Source organism: Calidris pugnax, unplaced genomic scaffold (assembly GCF_001431845.1).
Source record: "Calidris pugnax isolate Ruff unplaced genomic scaffold, ASM143184v1 scaffold8, whole genome shotgun sequence".
In the NCBI taxonomy this organism is placed as follows: domain Eukaryota; kingdom Metazoa; phylum Chordata; class Aves; order Charadriiformes; family Scolopacidae; genus Calidris; species Calidris pugnax.
The window spans coordinates 13,801,354-13,816,581 of record NW_015090830.1 but is presented as its reverse complement, the minus strand read 5'-3'; the positions used below and the strand labels follow the sequence as shown (position 1 = coordinate 13,816,581).

The following is a 15,228-nucleotide window of genomic DNA, read 5'->3' as shown; positions in this document are numbered from 1 at the left end:
AAAACCTTTTTTTTTTTTTTTTTTTGTGTTATAGTTCAAAAATAGATTAATTGGGGGATTTCTTATGTCATTTAATGTACTGAAGATGAGAAAAGGCAATCACAGTGATATCACTCAGCTTTCATACAAATAGAGAGAGAGATAATATATGGATGGGACCTGAGACCTCCATTCTTGTTCTTTCTCTCAGGACAGCAACGCGACTTCTGTGCATAGAGCAAAGACAGAATAGGTGGTTTAATACACAAAGGACCAACTCTAGCAGTTGCCTAATGCCCTCGCATCCCATTCAAGCCAGCAGAAGAGTACTCGTCATCTCACTTGATGTGTTTAACTTTCTACAGAATCTCTTTGTCAACATACAAAGCGTATGATGTGGAGATTTCTATTTACAACAGGTGTGCAAGTTTCTTCATGCTTTTCTACTCACATCAGCTGATTTGCATCCAAACACTAAATCACATCTATTTTCTGTTCCTGTTCTGCAGAGGACCTAAAGTAGTGCTATTGCTAAAGGGAGAGTGGTGTGAACTGGCAGTAAGTCAGAAGCACTCCCAGCTCCACCATTCAGTTGCCCACATTCGCCTTGGCCAGTCTCGTGCTGCACAAACTCTCTGATCCTTTTCTGATATCATGCCTCAGGCGCTTCCCTGAGTCCTTCTACTTGGTCTGCTAAGAACAGGCTCGGGGTGGGGAGAGGTTAAAAGCTGTATTTAGCACAGTTTGTGCCTGAAAAGAAATAGTGTTGTGTTAGTCAGAGATATTTTAAAGGTCACCCATCTCCACACGGACGGGCAGGCAAGGTGGTCCCTATGTGGGGTTTGGGAGTGCCACAGCACCATGTACCCCAGCTGGCACTGGCAGTTGGGTGTGTAACTTGACTTTCCAAAGCAGCCCCTCAAGAAAGAGATGGAAGGGACCATTCTACTCACTAAGAAACAGCAATGCTGACCTCTCGTGGCCACACCAGCCGCTTGCAGCGAGGTATCACAGGCGGCATCTCCCATCAGCTGTACCCAGCCACCAGGCTCTGCCGGGCACCTCCCCTGGCCCTGGGGAGGAGCTGCAAAGGGAACTGGCACCTGATCCACCCGCTGTCTCTTGCCATGCTTCTCTTAATGGGGGCATCACCTTCCCATCGCTCCCAGACCCACCCCAGGGCTACTGACTGCTAATTTTGGCCCCAGCTCAGGAAGGTACCCATGGCCAGGACCCAACTTGCTGCTACTGCATGGAAATCAAGCTGGTCGCCCACATTTTCTTGCCTGCTGAACAGTGACCTATCTGACTGGGGAGCACTGAGCATGGCCAAGCGCTGCTGAAGTTGAATATACGGTTGTAATGCAGCAGCAGTAACAAAAAAGAGTTGAGACAACATGTTCTAACAAGACAAAATTCTACTGTGAGTTGATGTAAAACACATTACAGAAAATTTTATGCATAATTTATATGTGATGCACATAAACAACATTCAAACAACAAGCTGCAGCTTTATGTGACATACTACATTTTTAATCCAGTTCTGCACTTTGCATTTTTCTCTACCTATTAATGCCTGTGTGACTAAGTCTAACATTTCAGGCCCTCCAAATAGCTCCTAGACAGCACTTCCACCAAAAAAAAAGATAATGAAAAATACCTCCTTCAATTAGAAAGCTTCCTCCAGTTCCCAAAACATGGACATCTGCAGAGATTAAGAACAGAGTAGACAAAAGCTCCTCACAGCGGGTATTTGTTAAGTCTGCACAAATGAACAATAAAAAAAATAAAGCTAAAAGCAAAATGAGGAAACCTAGCAAATATCGGTGCCAGTTAAACGGTTTCTTTTAGCAGTCTGATAGTTTGGGTTACTCAAGTGTTACCCACGAAGCGAGCTTTGTTGGTGAGGGATCAGAAACCCATTATGAATGCCCTGGTGAAGCAGAGGGGTACCAAGTGGCAGGCGACACAGTGCTGCTGCAGGAACCCTCAGCTGCCCCACCGAGGCCATCACATTTTAACGAGGCAAGACCCTGCCATGTGTCTTTAAATCATCTCCAGTCCCTGAGACTGCACGGTCTGGAATGGGGTTGATACATCCATGGATTTGTCTCTGCTTCAGAGCTGGGGGTCACGGTACCCTTTTCATGAAAAGTATATGAGATTCTGAAGGACTGAGGCCACCTCAAAAATTGCTTGCCATGATCTGTTTGCAGTGGTCAGATGTCACACCCTGCATATGTTTTGGAGACAGCCAAAGATAAGAGTTTATGAAACAGTGGCTGGACGCCTAAACCAAAGAGGGAAGTTGCACTTAAAATAGCCCGTGAGAAGTGGATGGCTCTGAAAAAGGATGACTTTCATGTTCCCTTCCTCTCCCTCATCTCTGCTACAGGCACAGCCCTGTGTCCACAATGAACAACAGTACATTGTGCCCTGGGGACAGCTTCGCATCCGATTTGCTGGTGATGGAGAAGATGCTCATTGTGCACCCACTGGCCACGGATGCAAGCTGGGAGCCTGCGAGTGGACATGGCCTGCTCAGCACAGGAGCGGTGCTGCGGGGGGTGGTGGCCCTGCTGGTGCACCCAGAAGAGCCTGAAAACTGTTGTTCGTGGAGCAAAGCCTCCAGCACTGCCTCCCTCTGCAGTCAGTCCCACCACCGCTGGTGGGGGCAGACTCCGGCACACTGCACTCCCTGCCAAAGCTTTTCATTGATTTAGGACATGGTCCAAAAGGGGGTAAAGGTGCTCCTCACTTTCCACAAGCTTTATAGTGGGCCTTCGTGTGGCACAGCCTGGAGCTGTGAGAGCTTGGTCCTGCCCGTGGCCAGGCACCCTCACTGCAATCACCCAGAGCCAAGGGGAGTCTGGACCCTCACCCCCATATACATCACCACCCAGCACTCCCAGTACAAGGTGGCTTAGCTCTCGGATGAATACCTGCCGTATGCAAGAGATGTGAGTCACCCCTGATGAAGTGATTTTTTTTTCCCCCCCTCCCTTTTTTTTTGGTGGAGGAGGAGGCTTCGAGAGAGGAATTTGGAAATCTCCAGTCCCTTTCCAAAAGCTTTCATTAAAACAGCCCATAAAAGCAGTCTCTGGAAACTTTAGGAGGCCTTTAAGAAAAAAAATTAAAATTAAAATTCAGTTTTATTGAACAAATGGGCAGCACTGAAAATATTCAGAAAATTAAAATTAATTTGAAAATAATTAAAAATAAGAGAAGCTTAGTGTACGTTTCCAAGTTCTGGGTAATATTAAAGAAGCATTAAAAAATTGCAAAGGAAATTTACTGTGAGCAGGTGTTTGAAATAATTGGGGGAGAAAAAGGGTTGACTATTAATTAATGAAGAATTATGAATGTCCCTTGTTGGATTTTTTTTCCTGCAGTCAACATATTTTTAACCACATGAACTTAGCGAACACATTTTAAAAGTGTGGAGTTGCTCCACAGACACATACAGGGAGCTGAGTGTTATTTTATCCACATTCGTTTTATTCTCGCCAGTGGCGTGCGTTTAGCGGGAGCTGTTGAGAGGACCAAGGGAGTGCAGCAAAATCTTCCTCACCAGCTATAAAGCACAGACATTAATATTTTCAGGGTCAAAGGCACTGAAAGCCAGAACACGGCAGCTGGCTTCAAGAAAGGCAAACAAAGAGCAAATGTATAAGGCCTGGGCGTACACAAGAACTGTGGGGTTTCACCCCAAAAGTCTTCTGGAGACCCACTGAACTCACCAGGGCCCTGTGCAGACACATGAGCTCCAGCTCCAGATGTGGCTAGGGTACTGTGATGGTCCCAGCCGCTGCTGATGGTAGGGACCCCGTCAGAAGACATTTTTCAGAAGAAAGAGGAAACCAAGCCTTTGTGTGAAGGCTACGCGGCCCGCCAACTTGGAAGCGAAATTCCTCGCCTCCTTGCGTAGGAAAGACGCCAAGAAAGAGGCTTTGCCTGGGCTCACCAGCACCGTGCTGCTGAGATGATTGGTGGTCTTGGGGCTGCCTTGAGCGGGTGTAAAGAGCCAGCAGCTGCATGTCCTGTGCTTGGCTCAAATTGTTCTCCAGCTTCTTCGCTTCCTGCAGCCCCCAAGCTCTGCCAGATGGGTTGTGATGGCTTCGCTCCCTGTTGGCCAGGAGTGCTGAGCTCCCCAGGGAAAGAGTGCAACTCTTTGATTGAACTTACAGCTTTATCAGGTGGCATCTCGTTGTACACTTGGATCTCACACCTGCAAAGCTCAGGCCCGTCAAATACAAGCTGATTGATAGTAAATGGGAGCCTTCTAGTGCAAAAAGCCAAAGTTGCTCCTTAGAAATGCTGAATGTCTCAAGTGTTGCAACCAGCAGTGAGGATAAACCATGCAGAAAAAGTGCTCTGTACTGAATACAGGCCAGTGCAAGGCAGAGGTTGGTTCCTGCTTTCTCGTCCTGTAACTTTTTTCTCAATTTCTCCTCTTGCTCTTCATTTTTTTCACTAGCCAGCCCAATTTAAGGTTGATTCAATCCAGCAGGAAACGTTTCTTCTGATTTCAGGCTGTCTTATTAATCAGTGAACTCCTAGATGGGGTAAAGTTCAGCAATACTGAATAAGAAGCAAACAGTCCAAGAGTGATGATTTAGGGAGAAAAGAGTGACACCAGCTCCTTGCAGTGACCGAGCACCAGAAATTTCAATAATCTCTTCTTTCCTCCGTATTACTCGTAATTACTCTTCTTTTATCTTTGTGTATCTACAGACCTTCACAGCCAGCAGCTGGGGAAAAGGCCCTGTTTCTTTCCATTACTTACTAGTATAAATGACAGGCACATAAAATAGAGCAAACAAAGCCCCTGGAGTAAACAAAATCAGCATTTATTCCTCAGTCATTTGTTTACAAGATTGCTTTATATTTTTCACAAAAGAACACATATCAGAGATACACGAGTTCATCTAAAAAGCCAGATACACAAGCCAATGTGATAAGGAACATAAAACCCACGTGCTTCATAACTTAGTTCTCATATGCCTGTCATCTAACTTTACAAGAAGTTGCTGTGGGGTCCACAAACACTAGTTCTGCCGCTCCAAAATGTGATCACTAACTCTACTGACACAGCTAAACAACGTATTTACAAAGCACTATCTCTGCCAGTCTTCAATTAAGATTTGAAACAGGTAGTTAGTTGTTCAGCTACCAAGCCTTCATGGAAGGTGAAACAGTCTAATGTCCCTAAATGGATTCATGCAGTGTTTAGTTTTATTCACACAAGACAAGTATCTATTGGTGACGATAAAATTAGTACATGAAGATGCAGCATCCTCCTGGAAGGAGTTTGGAGCGTCGGTGTTCATTCATGACTGCTGTGTGTTTGATGTTAAGCAAAACTGCAATCCTTATCACACATTAAGAGTCCACAAGCTAAAAATTGCCCCGCTCACTGGTGCAACCAGGGGAAGGGGATGAGATGGTTTCAGGTCCCCATCAGCAGAGAAGAGCTGACACTTCTACTCACCGCTCCTGCTCACTGCTGTCAGTGATTTGTAACATCAGCATTAAATTGAAGGTACCTTGACTCTTACTGCAGCAATTTAACCACTGCAGAAAAACTATCTTGACTGAGATTTCTTAATTGTTAAAAAAATAAGGTTCTTTTTATTTTTACTGGTCAAGACCGGTGCAAAGCCAATTTTTTTGGCAGGGTGTGTGTGTGTGTTAAACTGGGATCTTGTGCTACTCACATCACAAAAGGTGGACCAAGCACTTCCCTTATTAAATTCTGTGGAGCTGCACTGTTATTCCTGGATGGAATCAAGTTACAGAAGAATTTAGCTTAGGCTTGTAACTTTAATCAGCTTTTAACATTAGAAGGAATATGAAAAAGAAATTAAGAAGTAGCTTCTGTTGTAATCTCCAGAGTGGATTATCACAACTTGCCAGCTGCTTATGCTGTGAAGGTACTCAGGGGAGCAATTGGCTGCAGGTGCTCACAAACATGGATACGACAGTATGGACATCTTCCTGCAGTAACAGTTTTTACCCATTTCATAGCCTCCAGGATGTCCAACATGTAAAAAGAGTTGTAAAGCCACTAGTGCCCCACCTTGAGCCAAATAAATTTGCTTCTAATCATGATGCCAGTGTTAGACTACTCTAGTACATCATGGGCAAAACTCTCTGAGACTTTCTCTAGCTGAACCTCTCCGCTGCATCTATAGAAATCCTAATTCTTTTAAGCACCAGGTGACAGCTGTCTTTCAATGCCTGACAAGTCAAGTTGTCCTTTTCTGAGCACAGTTACATCCAAAACCCTAGGAAAATTTGTCCATTACAGAGTGCCTTCAACTTCCAGTGACTTACCACAGGTCGTCCCTGCAGAGCAGTCCCTATGTCATGTTCCTGCTAAAGCTGCCTTTCCAAACAGAAAGCCCTCTGCCTCTTTGCAGTCCAACAGGGAGTCTGTATGCAAACCTGGGGGTGAAATCATCACCTAGTATAAATCACAATGTTACCATGATGTTGGCCTTTCATTTTTACATGTCAGGAAGAACATAATGGTGTACACAGACCAAATACTGTGTCTTGACACTTTATCTGTTCCACCACAACTGATGTTTCTATATCACTCTTGTAGTACCTGCAGCCATCTCCGTGTGTGGGTGTACAGCTAAATGGAGTAATACCAGCTAGCACAGTGCCTTTCACACTTCAACTTGCTCCCTACCACAGTAACGCACAGTTTTTAAGTGCAATTGCTTAAACCAACATGCAACAAAAATTATAATAAGCAAATTCACATAGATGCAGTTGACTTATTAGAACCCAGTCAACTTATTATTAACTACTGGAAAATAAATAATGATGTGTCAAAACAATAATTTAATATAGTAGTCTCTAGCTATTAGCTGTTAAAGAATGTATTTAAGGAAAACAGAGCCAAAACCAAACTTGCACACAAACACACACAAAACAGCATGCTCTCTCAAGTGCAAGCCACTAAAAAGAATCTAGGTCAAGATATTATTTAACTAAAATTACAACAGCCAGAAAAGATATAAACAAACATCTCTGGAGACATTTTTCTCAGGCACACCACTGCAGATAGTGGTGACAATTACACAGCAGTATAATTTTTTCACCTTTAATAACGATAATGATCTTGATAATGCACCTCCCTTTTGATTTGGTGCTGCAGATCTAGAGTCTATGGGGCAATAACCAGAAGTACACTTGGGAATTTCTCCTGCTCTGCTGGGCACCCACAGGCCTATGCTTGTGCTTAACGCTGGGCACCAAATGGCACCTTCAGTCACTGCAGAGATTCACCCAGTCCAACCTCCTCCAACTGCCCCCGCCTCAACCTCATCCCCCCCTACAGGAGCTGTCCCAAGGATGAAGGAGTGGGGCAGTTTACAGATAAGACTGAAGAGCATGACCATCATTATCCATGTTAGTAAGAATGAGAGTTAAGTCCCTTAAGTCCCACTGCCCAGTCACACAAACAAGGGGCTAGCGCGGTACCCCTCCTCAACTCCTGCCTTCTAAAAGGGCCTAACTTCTCAAGGGGGGTGAAATACATCAAGCTCTTCCGCCCTCCCTAGTAAACAACGTGTGCTTATTTCTGACAAAGCACTGTAAGGATGAACTCCGTGGCTGTGTGTAACAGAGACCACGTCCCAGTGCGGCTCCTGCAGGATTTGTGGCTGACTCAGCGCAACACACTCTAACACGGGGCTGATCTTTATGGCACTAAGCTCTTAATTACTACTCAGATGTATGTATCCACAAATGATAAATCCTCTTAATTCAACTGAGTAACCAAGCAGATAAGACTGTCGTCACACTGTTATTATAGTACAGTTAATAAGATTCAAAATGACATGCAATTTATTCATACCCATGTAAAATCTACCACAGGAAAAACAAAACCCGCAACCCAATCCTACAATACTGGCACTAAAGTGCATAATGATATCTTGCTATTCCAAAGTGGTCTGCTGCATTTTAGTCCAATCATTGAGTTGTTTACTGAAAAAAATCCTACAATATCTTGAAAGCAGTCAGAACAGGAGTGGGAACTTCAGCCCTAGCAGAAAGGTAGCTTTTCTATTTATTTTACACAGGTGAACATAAATGGTGACTAAAAATAAGCAGACCAGTTTCTATCTAAAAGTCATACGCTCATTTTCTTGATTTGAGACTGCTTAGTCTTTTCCCAAAGAGACTTCCATTTCTGCTAGTCAAAGTTTTCTTCAACTAAGACTACAGGTAATGATTTGAGGGTGGCAGTGCTCTACATGGTATCATAGTTGCATGGTGAGTCATTGTGTGAGAGTAGTAATGGGTCTCAAGTATTTGCAACAACTAGTACAACACATCAGTATTTCTTAGATTTCATAGCTGTAAGAAGTACTATCCATTTACAGTAACAGTCTAAAGAGATCTATTACAATGGCTTTAAAATTTTGGATCAAACTGGCTGCAGAGAATGTCATGGCCATGATGTCCCATTAATGGGCCCCTTCTATTTCAAGATGAATGTTATCCACAAAGGATAAAGGTATGAAAAACAATTAATCAGGTGGTGATGAATAATACTATTTTGTCTTATGTTGATCCCCTTTAAAAAAAAAGATAATTTAAATAGAAATACATATTACATGTATAGATAAATATATAGAGATAGCTATATATTAATATGTAGTTTGATCAGAACTGGATTAATCAAAGAAAATCTAAATAAAATATGTCAGTGTCACTGAATAAAATACTCACTACACTTTGCATTTATGTAGTTCTGAAACCTAGCGTCAGAAAGCCATATACAGCAGGCAAGAAATCTCATTATTTTAACCTCACAGACTGGGCAACTAACAGTCAGATTCACTTAATGATGAGCCATACTCAAAGAATCTCAGGTAAATAATTCAGCTTGTTCTGACTCCCAGCTTTTTATCCACTTAAGATTCAGAACGGTGTGGGAGCAAGATAAGAGAAGAAAACTTTAGAAAAACAGAGGATTTTCATTTGCGCCTGTACCCAGAGGTTGTAATGAGCAGAGGACTGACTCTCCTCTTTGACAATGGTCTTAATCAGTCCTATCAGCATTAAACAAATTAGCTGGTGTAAAATCACCCTCTGTTAAAATAATTCTGAATTATACTTGCATATTGGAGAACAGAGTCTGCATGGGTACAAGTCAATAGTGCCTTGTTTCCTTTCTTGTTTAATTAATCCAAGTGTATTTAAAGCAAACAGTAATTCATCAGGCTAAACAATCCCAAAATGTATCATAACACGGTTGCAGAAAATTCACCTACGTGCAAGGAAAGCCTCATTTCTCATTTCCACTGGTGTTACATTAACATGGCTTTAACTTTCATTGAGCTAATCCTTAGCTCATTTTAGTGTGACAGGAAAAACAAACTTGATATCTTCTACATAAAGCAGCTTTAAACTGGCTGCAATTTTTTTTTTTTTAATTATTTGACTCCAGTGTCAAATCAACCTTGGCTACAGACAGTGAGAGACTGCCTTCTGGGCTGAGATAAGAAGCAGTCAATTTAACTTGATAATTTTTTTTAACCATAAGGAACTTTTGATAAATAAAACAGGATGTAAGACAAGATAGAGAAAAATTCCTTATCCAAGTTAATGTAGCACTCCCAGACATGAAGAACATGGTGTCCAGAAGAAACACCTTCCTACAACCTGGAGAAATACTTTCCTTCTTTCAACAGCTGAATAGAGAAGAAGCAGCTCAGCAATGCTGGGACTTGTCCTGGAGCTAAAGTGCTGTTGGTCCATGTAGTAGAAGTCTTGGTCATGGCAGGGGAGTAAAGCACCAAGACTGCTGATATTTTCAAATCTCTTAGCAGCAGTAACCACACAGCAGCTTTTCTGCAAAATAAACAAAACAAGAATCCAGTTAATTCAGCAGTATACTTTTTTTTATTTGGTTAAACGTTCTAGGACAACCACATGGTGGTTTCTTCGTGCATAAGGAAAAGAAAGCAACACAGAAGCTCCTTGCTTACAAAGGGTTCTTGCAGCCACCTTATTTGTGAGATGTTTTATACAATATTAAAAAGACAAGGCCTCTTTGTTAAGTGGAGAAACGGTCCTGGAGGTCTCTCTTGAAATGCAGCTACTCTGGTTTTTTGCCTCTCTTGTCATACAGATCACAGCATGAAAAGGCATGCTGCAAACCTCTCCATTTATTTGTGTTACCACTGCAAGCATTTATAATGCCAGGTCTAAATCAGCTGGCACTTGAGTGTATTATTTTGGGTTAAATGTGGTAACCATACTACTTGCCTGGTAAAAATAGCTAAAGGGATTCTTTAAAAACAAAGCACTGCTATGACTTTAGATCCACTCATTAAGTAAACTCAAATAAACTCCCCAAAGAAAAACACGCACAGAGGAAATAACACTGCAAAAGCCAAAACCAGGTTTTCCTGCAGGTTAGATCATGGGTAGGTTACTATGTTACAAAGCTATAAAAAGTTTATTTAAAAATAATTTTGACTGCTGTTGGACAGTCAATTTATCTCAAAGTTGATTTTGGTTGTAATAGAAAATTGTGTAATACAGTGCTTCCTGCACTAGAGAGGGAGAATTTTCACCATTTGGTTGTTGTGCAGTTAGTGGCTTGAAATGGAAAATATAGATAAAAAACACTAGTCCTGTAACCGGTCAGGAAAACCTGGTTAGAAAACTACTATGTAGAAGCACACAGATGAGTGGACCAAAGCTTCATGTAACCTGTCCCAGCATCAGTAGAGTGGGGATGAACGCTGAGGAACACAAAGACATATTCATTCCCACTGGATTCCTACTGCAGAAGCTGATGCTCAGACATTACCATATCAGGTAGTTATGTGGCTTCAGAGAGCAAGCAGGATATAACAATGGTACCTTACCCTCAGTGACCTCCAGTGTACCATGGAAAGGCAGCTTCAAGACCCCAAAATAGCTCATTTAACTTCCGTGTTACTACACTACACTATATAAAATCTGTTCTAATCTTAGTCAAAACAGAACAAAAATTTCAGCCTCTCACAATACCATCTTTTTCACAAGTTTCTGGACAAAACCTGTTGCAAATAAAACCCAAAGCATCATTTGCCCTACCAAACAGATGATGGATGAAGGCAGCATTAAAAACTTGCTTGAAAAGTGGACTACTTTTATTTTGGCATCCGTTATTTTGTTGCTCATGATGCATGACTAAAAGGAAGTGGTTTTACACAGTGTGTGTGTTCTCAGCCTAATTCACATCTTGACCCTTCACTGAGTTTTGCCCAAAGATGCCCCCAGAACCCTTGAGTGGTTCCCATGGTCCTTCAACAGAGGCACCAGCTTCTGTGGTAGTTGGCAAAAGCGGCTGTGGGAATTGGTGTACTGGTTTATGGAGATACCGTGCTGCCTGAGGTAGCCTTATTTCACAGTGGCTGAGTGAGTATGCTTTGGTCAAAGACCAGAGACAGAACATGAGAGCAGACTTGAGTCTCCCTGATCCCCAGGGGAGGCAACCAAGCCAGTCTGAGAACCACTAATGAAGTGTTTGTTAATGAAAGGGCAAAGACAGGGAGTCCAAAAAAAAAAAAAAAAAAAAAAAGAGAGTCTGAGCTGACATTTTAACCAAAGAACATATTCTTGCCATCATATATGCAAGTGCTCATTGGCCTGGGAATAATAATGCAGATACAAAAGCATTTGTCCATGTCTTCCCACTAATCCATGACTTCACATTACAGTATTAATTCTGCTTTTATTAAAGGGGAAGTTCCTGAATCCTGACCTGAAGGTGGGGAATCTCATGTGAGTAAAATACACTTATTTGCAGGAAACTCATATTTACTTACCAGTACCAAATAAATGTGCTTTCTCACACTATCCTACATTGTTCTTTCCCATTAGAATCAAGGAAACACATATGTAGAATACTCATTATATTCAAGGATCAGTAGTCAGTTGGTATCTTTATCCAAGCTTAAAGAAAAGTAAAAAAAGGGGAAAAAGGGGGGAGACAAAAAAAAAAAAAAAAAAAAAAAATGGACAGAGAGAGATGCTCTGTCAAAATTGTTTGAGTTGTCTATAGCAACTCAAAGGGCAGAGAAGTGCCCTGCCAGAACTGGGTTCTCAAAAGTGTGGAGCAGCTTCTTTTAGGGGACACCTTACTTTCATTTCTCTACAGTTAGTGGAGCTGCCCTGAGGGTCTGGCCTGTGCCTCTGCTAAAAAGTAATTACTTTTCATATTTCTACCCTTTTTAAACCATACTTGTAACCACAGCATGAAAACCTGAAAGCTTTCAACACTGAAAAATTATTGGGTGAAATCCTGCCCCATGAGAGCCAGTGGGAGCATAACCATTCCCTCTAAAATGGCCAGGGTTTGCAGCACATATGGCTTCATATATATGACTTTTTTTTGCATGTTGCTGGACTTGGAATAAGTGATAGGGCTAGTTTACATTTTGAATGCTTTCCAGACAACAGTGAGGATGGTGGTGGTGAGAGAGAGTTCGGACCATGCACTTTGGACAACACAAGATTTTCAGCTGCCCACTGATCCCTTCTGCAGGGGCTACAGTATTTACGTCTGAAGAAACACTTGGGACCTGAAACAAACCTTCTGTTTGGCAGCTCTTTAAGAGGTTATTGAGCCGGGGGTGCTCGAGACACACCGTCACTTTTAGCCTTCTTCTAGGGGAAAAGAAAAACAAAAAAAGAAATTAAGATACCATTAATGGAGAATCAATGGAAGATCAATCATATCTTACCTCTAGTTAAGGTAATGGCAGAACACTGCAACATAAGCATGTTTAGTAAAGCTATTTTGCAAAGCACAAGAAATATGAACAAAAAATACCACGGGAGGAGCTATAAAGGACAACATGAGTTGTAAGGTTTCTCTTAAGGTAGGGTTACCCCGGAAGAAGACTGGTGATAGGAAGCAGCACAGCAGGTAAGCACCCGGGGTTCTTGCAGTGTTTGGAAAAGACAGCCTGTTCCCCAGGTTGCAGGAATCAGAGCTTCACTGGAGCCCAACTAAAGGAGTCAAATTTTATCCTATGAAACCCTCTAAAGAGATACTTAACTGTGACAAACTCTATTTTTTACTGCGTATGCACACATAAATATTCTAATAATCTCATGGGCATTGCTGTTCTGCGAGATTATAATGAAAACTAAATGTCAATGACAATTATAATAATTTATTTGATTGTTATTATCTCCCATTTTATACTACTACTTTTTACCCTCACTCTATGTAATAGGAACACCTTGCAAGGACAGAGCTGTCAGCACACAACTCAGTCCATCCTGCCCAGAACCCATACCACCTCATCAGCAGAGCTCCTACTACTTTTTTTATCATCATAACCTTTATTCTTATTTTAATAAGGTTATTTTGTTAATTAATAATATGATGTCTTAATGATGACTATAGTTCAACAGGCAGCTTGACATATACATCCTAGGCAATACAGATATCATTTTACTTAACATAGATGTGCTTTGCCTGAAGAGGAGGAAGTGTAAAAATTCTGAAACCTGCTTAAAATTATCCCCCGAGGAATCACTGAACCACAGAGTGGACTCCCTTAGAATCAGCCAACTGCAAGCTCATCAACAGTGTGAATCTCCCAAACTCACTCACTACTTAACAGAGGAATAAAATCTTGTTGATCCTCCAGGAAACAAACAATTGCTTCTTTTGTGATGGCCACCTCAAAGGGCAAGAAGGTGCTTAGGTACAAAGGTACGGACTGGGTGAGGTTCCAAGCTCTTTTGGGAAAGGTATCCCTTGAGAGGAAATAGGATGAAATCTAACAGCACTCATGGGAGACTTCAGGAGACCCTGAAAGGGTTTTCAAAGCAGGAAGCAGAATCACCCCCAGCTGGAAAACTTTTCATATGGTAATTCAGTGCTCATTTTGTAAATAGTCTTTTGCTAAGAAATGGATCTACCCAGCAACACACAGCAATTACATGATCTTATATTTCTTCCCAGTTGTGCAAGAACTGATGAGCAAGTGTGAGCATGCAAATTATAGCAACTTAAAAAAAAAGCAAGGGGACATACATGGCTCTCAATAGCAGGAAATGCAGCAGCAAGGAAGAATCAAAAGCAGATAAGAAAACTGTCAAAGCAAATAGTGATGTGGTAACACAAGAAGGCAACAGCAGTTCTACAATGCACACAGATATTTAAGTTTAGGGACCTGGAGTCTGCAGTGGAGCTTGTGGTCTGATAACCATGGGTGTTTTAAGGCAGCAGTTGCACTCATTCTCCAGCTAAAGGAAAACCAGAATGCTATTAAGCGTTTTTCCCAGAATCTTAAAATTCAACAATTACCTCCTACAGGTCATGTGTCCTGCCATCATACAATACTGTCATTTCAGGACACTATGCCACATGACAGTTAATCCATGTAAGTTTTTCTTCACAGCAAAAATGTATTCAGGTAACTTCAGAACGTTTATGGACACAATGAACAACATCAATGAAGTGGCATTATACTGTTCTATGTGGACACAAAAATCTTAGATAATTAATTATTGGTCTGCAATGGAGCATTAAAAGTGACACAACTGTGACATGATGGCATAAAAAACACATTTCAAAGATGCAGGGATTATATACCATTTTTCCTTGATGAGAAGCTTTGAGATGAAATCTTTGGCCTGATCAGAAACACCTTGAAATTCCTCCTCTTCAAAATCCCAGCTACAGGACAGGATATTGTTGAGGGTCTCATTGTCATCATCACCCAAAAAAGGAGACAATCCAGTGAGGCTAAAGTAAAAAGAAATATGTTCAATCCTCCTGTCTTTCCCCTTCCTGTACATGATCTCCTATGATCGTTCTGTCACTCCTGGCCCATCTTGCAACAAGTTATTGTCTAAGAATGTCCCATTCTCTCTTCTATTTGCATGATCATCTTTCTTCCTTAACAAACTAAGCATTACCTTCTTTCTCAGTAGTTCATATTTCTAGATCTCTGACCACTCTCGTACATACCTACCGGGAATTTACCAAGTAGCCTACAGTATTCTGGAACTGTGATGCTCAAACACTCATGAGAGAGGCGCAATGGAACGAAGAAAAGTTCATGGTGATTGGAAAGGAGGAGAGATTACTGAATATGGAATTTGGAAAGAAGCCTAGAATTTTCTTTCTTGGGTGCAGATTTTGTCAATCGTCCAGTATAACAACAAATTTGGATGACTGGCACAGTTCAACCTTGACACAGCTTACAA

The 15,228-nt window shown here is 41.7% G+C and overlaps 1 protein-coding gene across 1 annotated transcript in view; it reads right to left on the bottom strand.

The window, feature by feature from the left end:
* Window positions 1-8,952: 8,952 nt before the first annotated feature.
* MYLK4 (myosin light chain kinase family member 4) overlaps window positions 8,953-15,228 on the bottom strand; it is a 28,751-nt gene continuing 22,475 nt past the window's right edge. The window contains exons 11-14 of the mRNA XM_014940829.1: window positions 14,612-14,764; window positions 14,190-14,262; window positions 12,593-12,666; window positions 8,953-9,855 (exon numbers count right to left, since the gene is read on the bottom strand). Of these exons, the coding sequence (XP_014796315.1) occupies window positions 12,619-12,666; window positions 14,190-14,262; window positions 14,612-14,764 (274 nt within the window). The 3' untranslated portion in view covers window positions 8,953-9,855; window positions 12,593-12,618. The remainder of the gene's footprint in view (window positions 9,856-12,592; window positions 12,667-14,189; window positions 14,263-14,611; window positions 14,765-15,228) is intronic.